Raw genomic sequence first — 22784 nt, forward strand, 5'->3', positions numbered from 1 at the left:
GAAAGGGCCATATCAATTTGCTACCAATGCAGGTATTCATGGTCACACATTTTCTTTACAGGGACAGTAAAATTGTCAGCCTACTGAATCTTAGAAGATGACAACATTCATATCCATCACTCAGTGCATATAATTCCAAAGCATTAGAAATACTCAGAAGCAGACAACTATCTTGAATGACCCACATGGATTTAAAGCATATTTTTAAATGGCAACATTTATCCTCTCCAGGAATCTTTGAACTATCACACTTACATGGTAATACATGCACTCACTGATTGTTTCTGTGACCAATAAAGAGAGTGAATTTAGGTTGAATTATGAAATACACAACCACAATACTTGAAGCAAAAATTATATCCATACTGACTATGCATTTCTGTCTAGCATTCAGAGAGAAGTCTTATATTCTAGTGCAAAACTATTGACGAGACTGCTAGGTAAACTTGGACAGGAAACTGGAAATTGTCTTCAGTCCAGAGACTGGTTTGATGCAGCTCTCCAAGCTACTCTATCCTGTGCAAGCTTCTTCATCTCGCAGTACTTACTGCAACCTACATCCTTCTGAATCTGTTTTAGTGTATTGATCTTTTGGTCTCCCTCTACGATTTTTACCCTCCAATACTAAATTGGTGATCCCTTGATGCCTCAGAATATGCCCTACCAACCAATCCCTTCTTCTAGTCAAGATGCACCACAAATTTCTCTTCTCCCCAATTCTATTCAATACCTCCTCATTAGTTATGTGATCTACCCATCTAATCTTCAGCATTCTTCTGTAGCACCACACTTTGAAAGCTTCTATTCTCTTCTTGTCTAAATTATTTATCGTCCACATTTGACTTCCATACATGGCTACACTCCATACAAATACTTTCAGAAACGACTTCCTCACACTTACATCTATACTCGATGTAAACAAATTTTTCTTCTTCAGAAACGCTTTCCTTGCCATGCCCAGTCTACATTTTATATCCTCTCTACTTTCACCATCATCAGTTATTTTGCTCCCCAAATAGCAAAACTCCTTTACTACTTTAAGTGTCTCATTTCCTAATCTAATTCCCGCAGCATAACCCGATTTAATTTGACTACAGTCCATTATCCTCGTTTTGCTTTTGTAGATGTTCATCTTATGTCCTCTTTTTAAGACACTGTCCATTCCATTCAGCTGCTCTTCCAGGTCCTTTGCTGTCTCTGACAGAATTACAATGTCATCGGCGAACCTCAAAGTTTTTATTTCTTCTCCATGGATTTTAATTCCTACTCCGAATTTTTCTTTTGTTTCCTTTACTGTTTGCTCAATATACAGATTGAATAGCATCGGGGAGAGGCTACAACCCTGTCTCACTCCCTTCCCAGCCACTGCTTCCCTTTCATGTCCCTCGACTCTTGTAACTGCCATCTGCTTTCTGTACAAATTGTAAATAGCCCTTCGCTCCCTGTATTTTACCCCTGCCACCTTCAGAATTTGAAAGAGAGTATTCCAGTCAACATTGTCGAAAGCTTTCTCTAAGTCTACAAATGCAAGAAACATAGGTTTGCCTTTCCTTAATCTATTTTCTAAGATAAGTTGTAGGGTCAGTATTGCCTCACCTGTTCCCACATTTCTGCGGAATCCAAACAGATCTTCCCCGAGGTCAGCTTCTACCAGTTTTTTACATTCGGCTGTAAAGAATTTGTGTTAGTATTTTGCAGCTGTGACTTATTAAACTGATAGTTCGGTAATTTTCACATCTGTCAACACCTGCTTTCTTTGGGATTGGATTCATCTTGAAGTCTGAGGGTATTTCGCCTGTCTCATACATCTTGCTCACCAGATGGTAGAGTTTTGTCAGGGCTGGCTCTCCAAAGGCTATCAGTAGTTCTAATGGAATGTTGTCTACTCCCAGGGCCTTCTTTCGACTTCGCAGTGCACTGTCAAACTCTTCATGCAGTATCATATCTCCCATTTCATCTTCATCTACAGCCTCTTCCATTTCTATAATATTGTCCTCAAGAACATCGCCCTTGTATAGACCCTCTATATACTCCTTCCACCTTTCTGCTTTCCCTTCTTTGCTTAAAACTGGGATTCCATCTGAGCTCTTGATACTCATGCAAGTGGTTCTCTTTTCTCCAAAGGTCTCTTTAATTTCCCTGTAGGTATTATCTATCTTACCCCTAGTGATAGGTGCCTCTACATCCTTACATTTGTCCTCTAGCCATCCCTGCTTAGCCATTTTGCACTTCCTGTCGATATCATTTTTGAGACGTTTGTATTCCTTTTTGCCTCCTTCATTTACTGCATTTATATATTTTCTCCTTTCATCAATTAAATTTAATATATCTTCTGTTACCCAAGGATTTCTATTAGCCCTCATCTTTTTACTTACTTGATCCTCTGCTACCTTCATCATTTCATCTTTCAAAGGTACCCATTCTTCTTCTACCGCATTTCTTTCCCCCATTCTTGTCAATCGTTCCCTAATGCTCTCCCTGAAGCTCTCTACAACCTCTGGTTCTTTCAGTTTATCCAGGTCCCATCTCCTCAAATTCCTACCTTTTTGCAGTTTCTTCAGTTTTAATCTACAGTTCGTAACCAATAGATTGTGGTCGGAGTCCACATCTGCCCCTGGAAATGTCTTACAATTTAAAACCTAGTTTCTGAATCTCTGTCTTAACCATTATATAATCTATCTGAGACCATCCAGTATCACAAGGCTTCTTCCATGTATACATTCTCCTTTTACGATTCTTGAAACAAGTGTTAACTATGATTAAGTTATGCTCTGTGCAATATTCTACCAGGCAGCTTCCACTTTCATTCCTTCCACCCATTCCATATTCACCTACCACATTTCCTTCTCTTCCTTTTCCTACTATCGAGTTCCAGTCACCCATGACTATTACATTTTCCTCTCCCTTTACTATCTGAATAACTTCTTTTATCTCATCATACATTTCATCAATTTCTTCATCATCTGCAGAGCTAGTTGGCATATAAACTAGTACTTCTGTAGTAGGTGTAGGCTTCATGTCTATCTTGGCCACAATAATGCGTTCACTATGCTGTTTGTGGTAGCTTACCCGCATTCCTAATTTCCTATTCATTATTAAACCTACTCCTGCATTACCCCTATTTGATTTTGTATTTATAACCCTGTATTCACCTGACCAGAAGTCTTGTTCCTCCTGCCACCGAACTTCACTAATTCCCATTATATCTATCTTCAACCTATCCATTTCCCTTTTTAAATTTTCTAACCTACTGCCTGACTGAGGGATTTGACATTACACGCTCCGATGCGTAGAATGCCAGTTTTCTTTCTCCTGATAACAACGTCCTCCTGAGTAGTCCCCACCCGGAGATCTGAATGGGGGACTATTTTACCTCCGGAATATTTTACCCAAGAGGACGCCATCATCATTTAACCTTTATTTTACATATTATTTCACCCACGAATGTCTGTTGTTGGTGTGCATTATTAGTTATTCCTCTTATAAAGTATCTATCGGAATAGTTAGATTCCAAGATCTTAATTTGGAATTATTAACCAATGCAGTATGCACCAATAGACATCAAACATCAACAACACAGGGAAGATAAGAGCCTCAAAACACAGCCAATGGTTGACACAAAAGCATCATCAAAACAAAAACCGACAAGCTTGTTAATGGGACTTTCAAGGCACAAGGGATTATTGGGCAGGGATACTGCTGTTATTAGTACCTTCAGTTGTTGTTGTTGTGGTCTTCAGTCCTGAGACTGGTTTGATGCAGCTCTCCATGCTACCCTATCCTGTGCAAGCTTCTTCATCTCCCAGTACTTACTGCAACCCACATCCTTCTGAATCTGCTTAGTGTATTCATCTCTTGGTCTCCCTCTACGATTTTTACCCTCCACGCTGCCCTCCAAAGCTAAATTTGTGATCCCTTGATGCCTCAGAACATGTCCTGCGAACCGGTCTCTTCTTTTTGTCAAGTTGTGCCAAAAACTTCTCTTCTCCCCAATTCTATTCAATACTTCATCATTAGTTATGCGATCTACCCATCTAATCTTCAGCATTCTTCTGTAGCACCACATTTCGAAAGCTTCTATTCTCCTCTTGTCCAAACTATTTATCGTCCACGTTTCATTTCCATACATGGCTACACTCCACACAAATACTTTCAGAAACGACTTCCTGACACTTAAATCTATACTCAACGTTAACAAATTTCTCTTCTTCAGAAATGCTTTCCTTGCCATTGCCAGTCTACATTTTATATCTTCTCTACTTTGACCATCATCATCAGTTATTTTGCTCCCCAAATAGCAAAACTCCTTTACTACTTTAAGTGTCTCACTTCCTAATCTAATTCCCGCAACATCACCCGACTTAATTCGACTACATTCCATTGTCCTCGTTTTGCTTTTATTGATGTTCATCTTATATCCTCCATTCAAGACACTGTCCATTTCGCTCAACTGCTCTTCCAAGTCCTTTGCTGTCTCTGATAGGATTACAATGTCATCGGCAAACCTCAAAGTTTTTATTTCTTCTCCATGGATTTTAATACCTACTCCGAATTTTTCTTTCGTTTCCTTTACTGCTTGCTCAATATACAGATTGAATAACATCGGGGAGACGCTACAACCCTGTCTCACTCCCTTCCCAACCACTATTTCCCTTTCATGCCCCTCGACTATTATAACTGCCATCTGGTTTCTGTACAAATTGTAAATGGCCTTTCGCTCCCTGTATTTTACCCCTGCCACCTTTAGAATTTGAAAGAGAGTATTCCAGTCAACATTGTCGAAAGCTTTGCCTTTCCTTAATCTTTCTTCTAAAATAAGTCCTAAGGTCAGTATTGCCTCATGTGTTCCAATATTTCTACGGAATCCAAACTGATCTTCCCCGAGGTCGGCTTCTACCAGTTTCTCCATTCGTCTGTAAAGAATTCGTGTTAGTTTTTTGCAGCTGTGACTTATTAAACTGATAGTTCGGTAATTTTCACATCTGTCAACACCTGCTTTTTTGGGATTGGATTCATCTTGAAGTCTGACGGTATTTCGCCTGTCTCATACATCTTGCTCACCAGATGGTAGAGTTTTGTCAGGACTGGCTCTCCCAAGGCCATCAGTAGTTCTAATGGAATGTTGTCTACTCCCGGAGCCTTGTTTCGACTCAGGTCTTTCAGTGCTCTGTCCCTTCAGACACATTAAGAATCTGAAAATACCAAACTACAGTGGGAACATTGTACTTCTCACAGATGTATATGTAATGGCAGAATGTGCAATGTATTAAAAAATCATTGGTTATTGCATAGTCACTGGCTTTCTCTACTTAAAGAAATGATGACCTTCCAATGCAACACAGACTGGGGGTTATGGGTAAGCGAACTTGCAGTGTTGGAGGATTTGCACTGTGTGCGAATGATGCAATTCGTTGATATTGATACTCGTCAGTCAAGTGATAGTATACAGTAGGCAAATACACAGTAGCCAATAAGAATTGCTGAATATACTGATTTCTTTTGTGGTTCATGGTGTGGGTTCCTGTAGTCATGTCCTAGCTCATGAACCACGGGCAACGCAAGTGGTCCCTACAGTCGAGAACCCAGTTACTTTGGAATAATGCTGGGCATCACGGACATATTCTGAGTCGTGGTCACTTTTGTGCTCATACGGCAAAGACTACCAAATCCACCGGTTAGTCCCTCAGCCGTTAGGTGTAAAACCCAATGGGACTCGGGGCAAATAAGGTTAGCAACCTGCTTCCCTGGTACTTTAAATATGATGCTGGCAACAATCAGAGCAAAATGCCTCAGACCTTTGGAGGTGACGGAGTCCCACCTCTAACTGAAAAACCAGGGACTCCTAAGATACGACCTGGCAAACAAATGGTAATGAGATGGGGAGCTATTAATATCAATGGGGGCTACTCTGGGAAGAAGGTAGAGCTGGCAGAGGCTGCTAGTAAAATAAGGACTGGACGTTTTAGCAGTTAATGACATTCGGGTATGAGGTGAGAGAGAAGAGGAAGTGGGAGAATACAAGGTCTACCTGTCAGGAGTCAAAGCAGGAATAGCACAATGGGGTGTAGGGCTTTACATCAGGAAAGAAATGGAACCCAGCGTAGTTGCAATAAGGTATGTAAACGAACGACTGATGTGGATAGATTTGACAGTGTGTAGCAAGAAAATTAGGATTGTGTCAGTATATTCGCATTGTGAAGATCAAGATAAGATGGATAGTTTTTACGAAGTACTCAGTGATGTAGTTGTTAGAGTAAAGGACAAGGACAGTGTTCTGTTCATGGGTGATTTTAACGCCAGGATTGGAAATCGAACAGAAGGGTATGAAAAGGTTATGGGTAAATTTGGAGAGGATATGGAGGCCAACAGGAACGGGAAACAACTCTTGGATTTCTGTGCCAGTATGGGCTTAGTAATCGCAAACTCCTTTTTTAAACATAAGAACATTCACCGGTATACTTGGGAAGGCAGGGGAGCCAGATCTGTCATTGACTATATAATAACAGATCAGGAATTCAGGAAGGCTGTGAGGGACACACGTGTATTCAGGAGATTCTTTGATGACACTGATCATTATTTAATCTGCAGTGAAATTGGAATTGTGAGGCCGAAAGCGCAGGAGGTCAGGGCCATATGTAGGAGGATAAGAGTGGAGAAACTTAAGGATAAGGAAATCAGGCACAAGTACATAACAGCGATCTCAGAAAGGTACCAGTTAGTTGAATGTAGTCAATTACAGTCATTGGAAAAGGAATGGACAAGGTACAGGGATGCAGTACTAGAAGTGGCTAAAGAATATCTTGGAACAGTAGTGTGTAAAAGTAGGATGAAGCAAACAGCTTGGTGGAATGACACAGTCAAGGCAGCCTGTAAAAGGAAACAGAAGGCGTATCGAAAATGGCTACATACTAGGACTCAGGTAGACAGAGAAAGTTACGTTGAAGAAAGAAACAAAGCCAAACAGATAACTGCAGCATCCAAGAAGAAATCTTGGGAAGACTTTGGAAACAGGTTGGAGACTATGGGTCAAGCTGCTGGAAAACCATTCTGGAGTGTAATTAGCAGTCTTCGAAAGGGAGGTAAGAAGGAAATGACAAATATTTTGGACAGGTCAGGAAAACTGCTGGTGAATCCTGTGGATGCCTTGGGCAGATGGAGGGAATATTTTGAAGAGTTGCTCAATGTAGGTGAAAATACGATCAGTAATGTTTCAGATTTTGAGGTAGAATGGGATAGGAATGATGATGGAAATAGGATCACATTTGAGGAAGTGGAGAAAATGGTCAATAGGTTGCAATGCATTAAAGCAGCTGGGGTGGATGAAATTAAGTCGGAACTCATCAAATACAGTGGAGTGTCAGGTCTTAAATGGCTACACAGGATAAGTGAATTGGCCTGGGAGTCGGGACAGGTTCCATCAGACTGGAAAAAACCAGTAATCACACCAATCTTTAAACACAGAAGCAGAAAAGATTGTAACAACTACAGAGGTATCTCTTTAATCAGCGTTGTGGGTAAAATCTGCTCAGGTATTGTTGAAAGGAAAGTGCGAGTATTAGTTGAGGACCAATTGGATGAAAATCAGTGTGGGTTTAGGCCTCTTAGAGGTTGTCAGGACCAGATCTTTAGCTTACGGCAAATAATGGAGAAGTGTTATGAGTGGAACAGGGAATTGTATCTATGCTTTATAGATCTAGAAAAGGCATATGACCGGGCTCCTAGGAGGAAGTTATTGTCTGTTCTACAAGATTATGGAATAGGAGGCAAACTTTTGCAGGCAATTAAAGGTTTTTACATGGACATTCAGGCAGCAGTTAGAGTTGACGGTAAATTGAGTTCATGGTTCAGAGTAGTTTCAGGGGTAAGACAAGGCTGCAACCTGTCTCCGCTGTTGTTAATATTATTTATGGATCATATGTTGAAAACAATAGACTGGCTGGGTGAGATTAAGATATGTGAACACAAAATAAGCAGTCTTGCATATGCGGATGACTTAGTTGTGATGGCAGATTCAATTGAAAGTTTGCAAAGTAATATTTCAGAGCTAGATCAGAAATGTAAGGACTATGGTATGAAGATTAGCATCTCCAAAACGAAAGTAATGTCAGTGGGAAAGAAATATAAACGGACTGAGTGCCAAATAGGAGGAACAAAGTTAGAACAGGTGGACGGTTTCAAGAACTTAGGATGCATATTCTCACAGGACGGCAACATAGTGAAAGAACTGGAAGCGAGGTGTAGCAAAGCTAATGCAGTGAGCGCTCAGCTACGATCTACTCTCTTCTGCAAGAATGAAGTCAGTACCAAGACTAAGTTATCCGTGCACCGTTCAATCTTTCGACCAACTTTGTTGTATGGGAGCGAAAGCTGGGTGGATTCAGGTTACCTTATCAACAAGGTTGAGGTTACGGATGTGAAAGTAGCTAGGATGATTGCAGGTACTAGTAGATGGGAACAATGGCAGGACGGTGTCCACAATGAGGAAATCAAAGAAAAACTGGGAATGAACTCTATAGATATAGCAGTCAGGGTGAACAGGCTTAGATGGTGGGGTCTTGTTATACACATGGGAGAAGCAAGGTTACCCAAGAGACTCATGGGTTCAGCAGTAGAGGGTAGGAGGAGTCGGGGCAGACCAAGGAGAAGGTACCTGGATTCGGTTCAGAATGATATTGAAGTAGTAGGTTTAACATCAGAAGAGGCACCAATGTTAGCACTGAATAGGGGATCATGGAGGAATGTTATAAGGGGGGCTATGCTCCAGACTGAACGCTGAAAGACATAATCAGTCTTAAATGATGATGATGACTAATTTCTTTGCAGAAGGTATTAATTGTATACATTTGTTTTCGATATGGAGAGTGACAGAATAACTTTTACTACGCTCGTTATTATCAAATTTAGGTTTGCTTACTGATTTTTGTATTTCTCTGGTGACTGGAAAAACCAAGATGTGCTGACTGTATGATGTGTAGTGAAGCCTGAGGCCTAGGTTACTTTGGAATGTGTCAGCAAAAAATCTGGTTATTGTGACAGACTGACCTGTAGCACAGCATGAGGTCTAAGTTACAGTTTAGCTCAAAGCCTAGGCTAAGTTGGAATGCGATAATCTTATAAATTATAGAGTGCAGCAATCAGTCGTCCTTTTTAGATTTTACTATGCAAATCCAGATTTCGGCTAGTAGCTATCCATTCTCAATGTGCTATTTTTTTTCTCAATGCATGCAAGTCCCTGTTGTTTGGGCGTCAGTCAGTGCAACGATTTAGGACGCTCTTTTGTCCACACACTATTATTTGTCTGCGCAGATGTGACTATACTACTGTATACAGTAGGTACCCGCTGTGGAGAACACATTGGTTGGTTGAGAATAAAAAATAGCACATTGAGAATGGCTAGCTACTAGACGTAACCTGGACTTGCATAATAAAATCTAAAAAGGACGACTGATTGCCACACTCTACAATTTATAAGTCACATACAGTCACTGAGTGCATCCACTTTCCAAATGGAAGGTAACCTGATGTGATAATCTGTTTGCAAGTTGTCGAAGTCAACAAATCTCAACATGAAAATGAGAATGTCATAACAGGTAGAAGTGTAGTGTAGCCCTAAACATACGTATGTCACTACAATAACCTATCTGTATGTCTTATTTTTGATCTCGTGAAAATATGCAAGGTGTTTAAATTCTAACCCTATGTAACAAAATACCAGCTAACTTTAGTTATGAACCATATGAAATCATGAATGAGAATCATCTCACTCATGAATCATCATGTTGACTTCCCAGGATTTATTACGTGAATTGTTATCAACAGCAGCTTGCAATGGAAAATCCAGCAAACAGCATAAACCCACTTTTACCAGAGCTACACTACATATCAATACGTAACAAAAAACAGTGATCTCACTGCTCACAGCAGAACGGCAGTATCACTATCTTCAATACACTCACAATCTTAGACAGACCTTTACAGGAGTAGAATACAAACTGCCACTCTCAAAGGATCATCATCAACAAAGGTCTGGTGAATAACACTACCCACACCTCCATCCACAAGAACACCTGCGCTAACCTCCATTTGCAGATCTTCCTGTATGGAATAAAGTAAAGACAGGGATTTGTGGTTGCTCAACATTACTATTTTTCAAATGGGGATGCCAAACAAAAATATCACAGGCAGCAAATAAACAGCACAGGGCAGAGTTCTAACATTCAATAACTGTCACATGCTACCTCCAAAGGTAAAGTTACCAGTTTACAAAGTAACTGAGAGAATCAAACTGAAATTGATATATCACATTACTATATGCACACTTGACAGCTCCCTAAAACATTGTAATATTAGTACAACAAACACATACAATTTCATATTTATACCAGTCAGTCAAGCAAAGTAAACTATTTCATCAAATCATAAAAAATCAACATGAAGTGCTGAGAGAGGGATGACGTATGCTTTTCTCGCACACTGGGTATTGGTGGAAATGTAACAAGTATTATGAGAATAATTTTACAATTAACCCGTAGCTACAGTATGAAAACACATAATTAAAAAAACAATACTGTGCTATAAATTTTTTTAGAGATTAAGATCTAAATGAAAGAAACACTCAAGTATAAGTTTTATTATTAACCAACTGGCTTGTACAGCCGGTCGCAAGTTTCAAGTCCATTATCACATTGCTGGCTGTGGGACAGGCTGACAAGCTACAGATGCTTCTTTTGTGTTTCTTCTTCTCTATTAATAAATAGCATAAAATGTAATATACCACTGGAAAGCTGAGAAATTTATCTATTCAGTGTCATATAAGAGACTCAATTTCTTTTGATATTAACCAAGTTACAAGCATCATTTTCGAGTTTTGTTAGGTTTAGCCCCCCCCCCCCCCCCCCCAAAAAAAAAAGTCCCGTCAAGAAAGCTCACTCCAGATATTGTGTAGTGTGCAAAACAATGAAGAAGAAAAGTGATTTGCAGTATGAGTGTGAGAACTGTACTTTTCTCGGGTGTATCACACAAAATAAAAATTCTGAAAAGTATTATCTTCACTCCTCATCACGTCAATAAATAATAACAGATTTATAAAGGATTCCTATCAAACAAATATAATATTTTGAGAAAAGTATGTAAGATGAAATATGCTGATTTTCGTATACTTATATAGTAAATATAGTGTTTACTGTACGGAAAAGATATTAGTAAGTCAGTGGGTTAAACAGCACCAAAATAATGACAGACTGATGTACACAGACATAACTGCGAAAGCAGATTTCAGAAAAGTTAAAACGTAAACTAAGGAATCAGTGTTAATGGATATCATAACCAACAATAACAACACAAGCGCATAGTTTCCTTGTACTTACTGTTCTTCACACTAACAAAGGCGAATGCACTTAAGGTAACTCTTCCTAATTCCTCGACAGCTTCGCAAGTGTAGTTACCAGTATCTCTTTCCTGCAGGTTTTGTATTAGTAAATTTGCTTCGTTCCACATTTGTTTTATTTGTACTCGATGCTTACTGCAAATTAAACGAGTACATCTACGTTTAAGAAACACTCCAATTTTATTGTTCATGTGAATTACTCAAACTACTAATTAAAAGTATACACACTACACATTAAATGTAACTACATTTAGCCTCAGAGGTAGACACCATAAGAATAACAGAAGCACCTGTTCTGTGGATTGAAGGGCAATCGCCAGGTTATGTTAAACTTTGGTGTTGGTTTGTTCTCTCCAGACTCAACTTTGCAGCTAATATTCAGCGTGTCTCCAACCCGTACAAAGAAACGGGCAATCTCCTGCAGCTGTGCTGGGATCACCGGCGTAGGTTGAAAAACTAACTCGTATCCTATGGAAGTTTACAAATACATAATAACTAACTCTCTTACCATTGCAAAAAAAAAATGAGTTATTCTTGTTACTGGGCGAAAATAAATGACTTAAATTTTAAAAAGTTTCAAATACTACATGCATAATATTAATTCCGACAGAAAACGTTGATAATAACTGATATTTACCTTTACATTGGCAAAGTATAGAGCATGTACACAACAATAACATAAATAAGGCCATGTTTAAAATCACAGCCTATGAGACAGAGATTCTACTGAAGCTGACACAAAGATGCAGATAACATACTGATTACGCCTGAACTTTTTTGCAAATAAAACTCGCGATTCAATTATGTAAATGTTTACAGATAAGAAGCACAGAAACGTAATACGCCATAAAGCTCGGAAATAATCTGAACGCTTCCATTTACATCAACGTGAAGCTACAGCATCATGGCAAACACGTAGCAGCAGATAGTAGCCTATTTATTTGTGGCAAGTAGTTTTTTGCACCGATATGCTTGTAGTTGATTCATGTATTCGTGACATTTCCTGGGCGGCTCTAATGATTAATCGTAGATGCCTAATGTAAGCTCAAACACACGCACTAAGAATAAAATGTGGTGCTCCCCCCACGACCATCTTGTAAACATTTGTTTAAGGAGCGTTACAGTACATTTATTCCTTCATGAAATTTATTATAAATAATCCACTGCAGTTAAAGAGGAACCATGATGTACACAATTACTGCACAATAAGAAAAAATGACATTCATTACTCCACACTGAGATTGTCTGCAACCACTGAAAGACAGACAGATAAAATTTGAAGAAAAATAGAAAGGTTTCTCACAAAAAACTGCTTCTATATCGTAGAAGAATATCTATTATTGTAATGCGCAAAAGGTAGCGGGTTACAACATGTAACTCGCTTCAGCAGCCTAGACTTTTTTTTTTAAATGAAACGTCTAAATGTTCAGCATGTAACCTTACTTACAAATTAATTTGTGATTCGAATGTAAAATAACTTGTTCGACGCCATTATGATTTATAGGGCAAATCATCCATGGAACATGAAACTAACTAATCACAAATTGGACAACAGATTGCTGCGCATTTCACAGTACAAGGCAGATCCGCATGTAACGACTTGAAAATGTCCACCCACATGTCTTCTGCCCCTCCCTGGGGACACCGCCTTATAGTAGGCACCTTCAGTGCCGGGCGGGAGGGTTTGCGTGCTTCAGTGAAGTCGAGAGCTATGCCGGTGGTAGCATAGCTACTGGCAGGGTCTCCCAAGCTGGACTGGTCTCGACAGAGTAGCCAGACAAAGTGTGTCCCACAACATAGGGCAGGGAGGGCTCTAGAGGCGTAGTGAAGCCAGCTATCCTAGAGGAGTAAACCTCATACAAATCCTGGTCCTCCAGGTTGGGGGTTGGGCATGGGGCTAATAACCCCATACTGTAAAAAAAAAGAATATTACGGAAATTCAACAGAAGCCTCGGAAACTGGATGGAAAGCATGTATCACAACCCCGGCAAAGGAAACGGATAAAGGATCTAACAGTGGCATCGTGGAATGTGAGGACAATGCGTTAGCCTGGAAAAATGATAGAAATAGCCAATGAAATTTTAAAATTCAAATATGATATTGTAGGGCTACAGGAAATAAGATGGCAGGGGAATGGGCAGATAGATAAACCTGAGTACTCATTGGTATATAGTGGACCAGAAGAAAGAACAGGCCAACTTGGAACAGGGTTTATAATAACTAAGGAAGTTAGGAAAAGCCTTCTAGAATTTGAACCTATAAATGAAAGGATGTGCAGACTCAGACTAAAAGGTAAATTTAGGAATATATCAATAGTAAATGCACATGCACCAACAGAGGAAAAAGAGGATATAATTAAAGAACAGTTCTACGAAGACTTGGAAAAAGTATGCTGTGCAGTACCTAAATATGACCTGATGCTAGTAATAGGAGATTTTAATGCAAAAATAGGGAGGAATGAACATCCGTATGGAGTTTCTGGAAAATATTCACTACATGAAGAAAACAATGAGAATGGAGACTTACTATGCCAATTCGCAGCAAGGAATAATATGATTATTAAAAGTACCTGCTTTCCACATAAAAGGATCCATCTGGGTACTTGGAAATCTGCAGCCAATGGAGTAGTCAATCAGATTGACCATATTTTAGTGATTGCACGCCACTCCACGTCAGTTACGGATGTACGGAGCTGCAGAGGACCAAACTGTGATTCAGACCACTTTTTGATAAAATCAGTCTTGAGAGAGAAACTGTCACTAACAAAGGGCAACAGAATGGGAAAGATGATGAAATGGAATACAGACAAACTGAACATCCCTGATGAAGTAAAAAAGTACCAAGTAACACTAAGCAGAAAGTTGAGCAATGAAGAGACCACAGTAGGAGTAGATGAAAGGTGGAACAGGTTTGAAAAAGCCATTAAGGATGCTGCAGAGGAAATAATAGGCATAAGAAGGAACAGAAGAACCCAGGAGTGGTTTGATGAAGATTGCAGGTCAGCAATAGAGGAAAAGAACAGGGCAAGAACAAAAGTGCTACAGAGAGAAACCAGAAATAATGTGGAACAATATAGAGAATTAAGGAGAAGAGCTAACAGACTGTGCAAGAGAAAGAAAAGAGAGTGGAATAAGAAGAAATTTCAAGAACTAGAAGAACTAAAGGAACAGAGTGAAATAAGAAAGTTCTATCATGCCATAGGCAAAATGAAGAATAGATTCCAACCAAAAACAACGGCCTGCTCCAGTAAAGATGGGAAAATGATAAGGGAGGAAGAACAGATAGTGGGAAGATGGGCAGAGTATTTCAAAGATACACTAAGCACCAGCCTAGAAGATGAAGAGACCTCTGCACAGGAGGGAAGAGTGGAGCTGGAAGTAGACAATGAAACCAATGAGGCAAGAAAGCCAACACTACAAGAGGTCTCCCAGGCTGTGCACAAGTCAAAAAACAATCGAGCCCCTGGGGAAGACAGCATAATTGCTGAATTAATAAAAACTGGTGGTGAGGTTGTAATAAAGGAACTGCACACACTAATATCAGATATATGGAAAACAGAAACTATGCCAGATAATTGGAAAATTGGAATAATAGTCCCCATTTATAAGAAAGGGGACAGAACAGCATGTGAAAACTATAGAGGTGTAACACTCCTAAGTACAGCTTATACGATCTTCACAAGTATATTAAACGAAAGGATACAGAAGTGTGCAGAAGGCATACTAGGGGAATATCAGTGTGGCTTTCGACCAGGCAGAGGAACAATTGATCAAATATTTGTGATAAGGCAAATGATGGAAAAGTTCTATGAATATGATATAGATCTGCATTTCTTATTCATCGATTTCAAACAAGCCTTTGACAGCATAAATCGGCAAGAACTATACAGAGTACTGAAAGAAGTTGGAATATGTGCTAAATTAATAAGACTAATCAGAATGACAATGACAGAGACAAGAGCAAAAGTAAAGGTCCTTAGCAGAACAAGTGATAGCTTTGACTTTAATAAAGGTGTGAAGCAAGGGGATAGTCTCTCCACTGTCCTATTCAACATAGCCCTGCATAGTGCAGTAAATAAAATCAACAAAAGAGGCACCATATTTATGAAAACTAGCCAGATATGTGCATAGCTGATGACATTGCTTTAGTAGGAAGAAATACCAATACACTCCTAGAAACATACCGGGCAATGGAAACAGAAGCCTTAAAAATTGTCCTCATAGTAAATGAAAACAAAACAAAATATATAGTAATGTCACAATCTGAGGCCAGAAGAACCCCTAAAAACCTAAACATCAATAGGAAATGCTTCAATGGAGTGTCCTCTTTTAATTACTTGGGAGCCCTAATAACAAATGATAACAGTATTGGAAAGGCTATAAGAGAAAGAATACAAGCAGGAAACAGAGCTTACTTTGCAAATATGCAGCTTTCCAAAAATAGCCTTGTTACAAGAAAAACTAAACTGCTAATATATAATTCCCTAGTCCGCCCAGTTATGACATACGGCTCAGAGGTATGGACGTTGACAGAACACGATAAAAATGCTCTAAGAAGCATTGAGCGGAAAATACTACGCAAAATCTATGGGCCAATAAGGGAGGAAGAAGGCTGGAGAATACGCTACAATGCCGAATTACAAGTGTTAATACAAGGCAGGGACATAGTAAAATTTGTGAAATCACAGCGAATACGATGGCTAGGACACTTGGAGAGAATGGCAGAGGATAGAATTCCAAAGAAAATGATGAAAGGTATGATCCATTCAGTTAGGCGAAAAGGGAGACCTAGAAGATGGATCGATGAGGTAATAATGGATATCACCAATATGGGAGTCCGGGGGTGGAAAACAGCAGCAAATAACCGAGAAGTGTGGAGGAAGATTGTTGAAGAAGCTAAGGCTCACCAAGGGCTGTAGAGCTACTGAAGAAGAAGAAGAAGACATGTCTTCTGCACAGACTGACGTTGGGTGTGGACAGGAGATTTCAGCAGATACGAGACAGACTTCAAAGCTGGATGAAGAGGTTAGCAAAACAACTCAAATACGTAAATGTAAATCACATCTGCGCAGACAAATAATAGTGTGTGGACAAAAGAGCGCCCTAAATCGTCGCACGCACTTTCGTTGTCGCAGAATTACTGCAAACCTTGGATGCTGTTCCTTCACCATCCCTGAGTTCGACCCAACAATTACTGATTCCATTTCGGTTCTTAGAATTGAGAAAAATCTTAAAAGGTACTAGCGATGCTGCTCCTGGATATGACGATATACACTATGGGAAAGCTAGTCGATCTGCAAGACAAAGCTTTACATAACCTGACCGACATTCACAATCAGATATGGGAAAACGGCAAATTACATGGCGACTCGCACACTTATGTAATTGATACCATGCTCAAACCTGCCAAATATCCTGATTTAGCCAGTTCATATCGTTTACGCACTCTTTCTTCGTGTGCGCTCAAAACTTTAGAAAGAATCTTGAAACGCCGATTGGACGGTTATTTGAGAGTAATTCTCTTATTCAAGGTTCGCAATACGTATTTCGAAAAGTAAGAGGTACAATTGACAGCCAAAGTCTATTACTTATGGACGCAGAATACAATTATGCTTCTAATCGCTACTGTTTTCCGATGTTTCCAGTGTGTATGACAGCCTGAATTTGAACATTTTTATACAGTAGCTCCAGTCGATGGGTGTTCCATATTTCATTATCTGTAAACATTACTCCATCTTTTGGCAACATCTAATATCTGTTAGACAATAGGACAATATCTCGTACAGACCACACGAGGTCTGCAGAAGAATGCTGCAAGGCTCCATTTTGAGTCCTGTTCTCTACGCACTGTTAAAATCCTAAATTAGGTTGAAGGTATCTGTCTGTAAACTTTAGCTCCCAGCCTGATAATGACATTATTACGGTTGGACTGAGTGCAGATGTGCTTTTCCAGTAGACATGCAGATCTGCTAGGCACCAAGTCTTCAGTGATTATTTTTACACTGCAGTGATGGACAATAACAACACCCAAATACAAGTAGGAACTTTTACTATTCACTTTAGAAGCACAATCAAAAGGACTGGGCTCAATGTCGACAGCAGACTGATGAGGGTGTACCACATATTTATTTATTTATTTATCCATTTCTTTGTATCGATGTCGTCATTATACATACATATGTACATTATTTTGTCACATAAGATAATGAAATACAAGCTATATATCATAAATTCATTATATTTATATATATATATATATACACACTCCTGGAAATTGAAATAAGAACACCGTGAATTCATTGTCCCAGGAAGGGGAAACTTTATTGACACATTCCTGGGGTCAGATACATCACATGATCACACTGACAGAACCACAGGCACATAGACACAGGCAACAGAGCATGCACAATGTCGGCACTGGTACAGTGTATATCCACCTTTCGCAGCAATGCAGGCTGCTATTCTCCCATGGAGACGATCGTAGAGATGCTGGATGTAGTCCTGTGGAACGGCTTGCCATGCCATTTCCACCTGGCGCCTCAGTTGGACCAGCGTTCGTGCTGGACGTGCAGACCGCGTGAGACGACGCTTCATCCAGTCCCAAACATGCTCAATGGGGGACAGATCCGGAGATCTTGCTGGCCAGGGTAGTTGACTTACACCTTCTAGAGCACGTTGGGTGGCACGGGATACATGCGGACGTGCATTGTCCTGTTGGAACAGCAAGTTCCCTTGCCGGTCTAGGAATGGTAGAACGATGGGTTCGATGACGGTTTGGATGTACCGTGCACCATTCAGTGTCCCCTCGACGATCACCAGTGGTGTACGGCCAGTGTAGGAGATCGCTCCCCACACCATGATGTCGGGTGTTGGCCCTGTGTGCCTCGGTTGTATGCAGTCCTGATTGTGGCGCTCACCTGCACGGCGCCAAACACGCATACGACCATCATTGGCACCAAGGCAGAAGCGACTCTCATCGCTGAAGACGACACGTCTCCATTCGTCCCTCCATTCACGCCTGTCCCGACACCACTGGAGGCGGGCTGCACGATGTTGGGGCGTGAGCGGAAGACGGCCTAACGGTGTGCGGGACCGTAGCCCAGCTTCATGGAGACGGTTGCGAATGGTCCTCGCCGATACCCCAGGAGCAACAGTGTCCCTAATTTGCTGGGAAGTGGCGGTGTGGTCCCCTACGGCACTGCGTAGGATCCTACGGTTTTGGCGTGCATCCGTGCGTCGCTGCGGTCCGGTCCCAGGTCGACGGGCACGTGCACCTTCCGCCGACCACTGGAGACAACATCGATGTACTGTGGAGACCTCACGCCCCACGTGTTGAGCAATTCGGCGGTACGTCCACCCGGCCTCCGGCATGCCCACTATACGCCCTCGCTCAAAGTCCGTCAACTGCACATATGGTTCACGTCCACGCTGTCGCGGCATGCTACCAGTGTTAAAGACTGCGATGGAGCTCCGTATGCCACGGCAAACTGGCTGACACTGACGGCGGCGGTGCACAAATGCTGCGCAGCTAGTGCCATTCGACGGCCAACACCGCGGTTCCTGGTGTGTCCGCTGTGCCGTGCGTGTGATCATTGCTTGTACAGCCCTCTCGCAGTGTCCGGAGCAAGTATGGTGGGTCTGACACACCGGTGTCAATGTGTTCTTTTTTCCATTTCCAGGAGTGTATATATATATATATATATATATATATATATATATATATATATATATATATATATATATATATATATATACATATATTTTACACACACAATTTATCATTGAATTACATAATGCAGAAGAACCTGCTTCAATCAAAAGAAATAGATCACAAGACTCCTCTAATACTTGTATGGGTAAATTACAATCTAAAATGTTCACTTAATAATTGATTAACCTGATTATTTATTTATGCCAATTTTATGCTGCATGAATTCTCTAATCGAGTAAAAACTATTTTTTAATAAATTATCTTTAAGGAATGCTTTAAATTTCCTTTATGTTTTTGATTTCTTTTGGCAATTTATTGTATATCTTGACACCTCAGTAAAACATAGTGGTTTGGGTTTTAGTTTTATTCATTCTGTCTAGGTACAGGCAATTACTGTTTCTGGTTTGGTGATCATGTATGCAGCTATGCAGGAGAGCTTCTGTAAAGTTTGGAAGGTATGAGACGAGGTACTGGCAGCAGTAAAGCTGTGAGTACCGGGCGTGAGTCGTGCTTCGGTAGCTCAGATGGTAGAGCACTTGCCCGTGAAAGGCAAAGGTCCCGAGTTCGAGTCTCGGTTGGGCACACAGTTTTAATCTGCCAGGAAGTTTCATGTATGCAGCTGTTTGCTAAATATTGCTCAATATTTTTGTGAATAAAAACTGTAGTTTGCGAGATATATTCACTAGGGTTTGCCAGAATACCCCATTTTTTAAATAGCTCACTGCAGTGTGCTCTTTTGTGACTTTTGCTCATTATTCTGATACCTCGTTTTTGCAATCTGAACACATATTTCACATTTTGGGCATTTGCACCCCAGAATGTTATGCTGCAACTTATTATAGAATGTATGTGTGCAAAGTATGTCATTCTCTGGCATGAACTATTGCACACAGTAACTAATATTCGTAAGGCATAGCATGCTGTGCTGATTTTTTTTCCCCAAGCATCCTAATATGTTCATCCCATTTTAATTGTTGATCGACATACATACCCAAAAATTTTGTGCTGGCTACACACCATATGGTTTCATTTAGAACTTTAAGTTTTATCATATTTGATTTTTTCTTTATATAGAAGTTTATGTTATTAATCTTTTTCACATTAAGGGTTACTTTGTTGTTATTTGACCAGTTGTTAAATGACATAAGTGCCTTTTCAGCTTTTACATTTAACACTTCTGATGTCCTGTCTGTAATTATTATATTGCTGTCACCAGCAAATAACACTGTTTCACTTTGCGTTATCCACTGTGGGAAGTCATTAATATAAATAAGAAATAGTACTGGGCCTAACACACTCCCTTGAGGTTCTAGTGTTCAAATATTCTTCATCTGAAAGGTTTTTCACTAAATAATTTGAGATACTTGAAATTTGAGATATCTCCACCCTCTAAACTCTGTCCACAAGGTAAGATCTAAACCATTTAGTTACAACCCCCCTGATTCCTAGTACTTCAAGTTTACCTAGTAGTATTTCATGGTGAACTGTATCAAATGCTTTACTGAGATCTAGGAAAATGCCTGTTACTTGTTCTCCTTTATCTAGAGCTTCTAGAACTACTCTTCTAAATTTTTCTATAGCTACCTCTGTTCCCTTTCCAATCCTGAAACCAAACTGTTCTTTGCATAGGAGTTGGTATTTATTTAAGTAGTCCATAAATCTGTTTTTCATAATAGTTTCCATTATTTTTGAAAAAGAAGACAGCAATGAAACTGGTCTGTAATTCTCTATATTTTCTGTTTCACCTTCTTTGTGTATGGGAAGAATTTTTGCGTGCTTGAGATAATTAAGGAAGCAACCTGATGAGAACGACTTATTTATAATGTCTGCTAAGGATTCTTTTATGCTGCTAATGCAGTCTTTTAGTATACACATTGGAACTTCATCTAAACCTGTGGATGATTTACTTTTGAAATGATTGCCTCTCCATTGGTGGGTAGCAGTAGCATTATGTGAGATACTTAGTTGTTTGCCATTGTGTGTTGTGTTTTAGGAAGCTTTCCTTGCAGTTTTGTTGCTATATTACTAAAGTAGTTGTTTATAAAGTTTGCCAGGCCCATGGGATTATCTATTAAACTACCTTTATTTCTACGAGGGTTGTTTTTTAAGTAAGGCCGTTCGCGCGTATAGTCCCGCAGTGCGCGCGGACGCCGCAACAAGCCACCGCGCCACTAGCCGGCATCCTTCCCGTTCACACTGATGCAAGTTGCAGCTCTGTAGCTGACGTGTACGCATCGCTGTGCTACTTTATAATGTTTACGATTATTGAATCGCCCACTGCTTGTGAGATACGGTCAGTGATACGGTTTTTGACCGCGAGAAGCCTATATCAGCTGCAGAAATTCATTGTCAGTTAACAGAAGTTTATGGCTTGAATGCAATGAGTGAAGGTAAAGTGCGGCAATGGGTTAGAGAGTTTAAAACTGGCCGTCAAAACGCCCGTGACGAGGAATGCTGAGGCCGGCCCTCTGTGATCACTGATGATTTGGTGGCTGCAGTCGAAACAAAGATTCGTGAGAACAGAAGATTCACAATTTCCACTATTTCTTTGGAATTTCCACAAGTTTCAAGATCGGTTTTGTACAAAATTGTGTCTGAAAACCTAAACTTTAAGAAACTGTGTTCTCGGTGGGTACCCAGACTCCTCACAGAGGACCACAATGGGAAGAGATTTGCCACTTCATTGGACTTCTTGATTCGCTACGAGGAAGAAGGGGATGACATGTTGAGTCAAATTGTCACTGGAGATGAAATGTGGGTATACCATATCACTCCCGAAAGCAAGCGACAAACGATGGAATGGCGACACACAACCTCACCCATCAAGGTCAAAGCCAAACAGGCGCTGTCAAAGCGTAAGATTATGGCAACTGTGTTCTGGGATCGGCGCGGTGTTTTGCTAGTGGACTTTATGCCATGAGGAACGACAATCAACTCAGATGCCTACTGTGCAACTCTAAAGAAGCTCCGCAGAGCAATTCAAAACAAAAGGCGCGACATGCTGACAAAAGGAGTTTTGCTCCTGCACGATAACGCTAGGCCTCACACCTCTCAAAAGACTCGGGATTTGATTGATTCTTTTGGCTGGGAAGTTTTGGACCGTGCACCGTACAGCCCCGACCTTGCTCCTAGCGATTTTCACCTTTTCCGGTACCTGGAACACCATCTTGGCGGGCAGCGCTTCAGTGACGACGATGAAGTGAAAGCGGCCGTGAACTCTTGGCTGTCGGAGCAGGCGGCCGAATTCTTTGAAGAGGGAATTAAAAACTTTGTTGTACGGCATGACAAGTGCTTAAATAAACAAGGCAACTATGTAGAAAAATAGGTAAAAGTGTGTAGAATCATAAAATAAAAGTTTTTTTACAAAAGTATTTCTATCTTTTTTAAAAAATAAAAACGGTCCTTACTTAAAAAACAACCCTCGTAATTTTAAGTTCATCTGCTTTGATTTTGAGTTACCAGTTTCTTGTTTTACTATATTCCAAATGGCTCTGCTTTTATTGTTTGAGTTCTGTATGGTCTTTTCATTTTGAATTCTCTTTGCTCCTTAACAGTTTTCCGTATGTCCTCTTGTACCTGAGGAAAAAACTATAAGAAGGCTGTGTCACTCTTATCATTTTTGATAGATCTAAGATATTTGAGTGTTTCAGAGGATTTTCTGATACCTTTTGTTACCAAAGTCTTCCTA

The 22784-nt window shown here is 40.2% G+C and overlaps 1 protein-coding gene across 1 annotated transcript in view; it reads right to left on the bottom strand.

The window, feature by feature from the left end:
* LOC124711399 overlaps positions 1-12123 on the bottom strand; it is a 78932-nt gene extending 66809 nt beyond the window's left edge. The window contains exons 1-3 of the mRNA XM_047241454.1: positions 12024-12123; positions 11677-11854; positions 11367-11521 (exon numbers count right to left, since the gene is read on the bottom strand). Coding sequence (XP_047097410.1) covers positions 11367-11521; positions 11677-11854; positions 12024-12078 — 388 coding nt within the window. The 5' untranslated portion in view covers positions 12079-12123. The remainder of the gene's footprint in view (positions 1-11366; positions 11522-11676; positions 11855-12023) is intronic.
* Between the last annotated feature and the right edge of the window lie 10661 nt (positions 12124-22784).

This window comes from Schistocerca piceifrons, chromosome 8, assembly GCF_021461385.2.
Source record: "Schistocerca piceifrons isolate TAMUIC-IGC-003096 chromosome 8, iqSchPice1.1, whole genome shotgun sequence".
NCBI classification, from domain to species: domain Eukaryota; kingdom Metazoa; phylum Arthropoda; class Insecta; order Orthoptera; family Acrididae; genus Schistocerca; species Schistocerca piceifrons.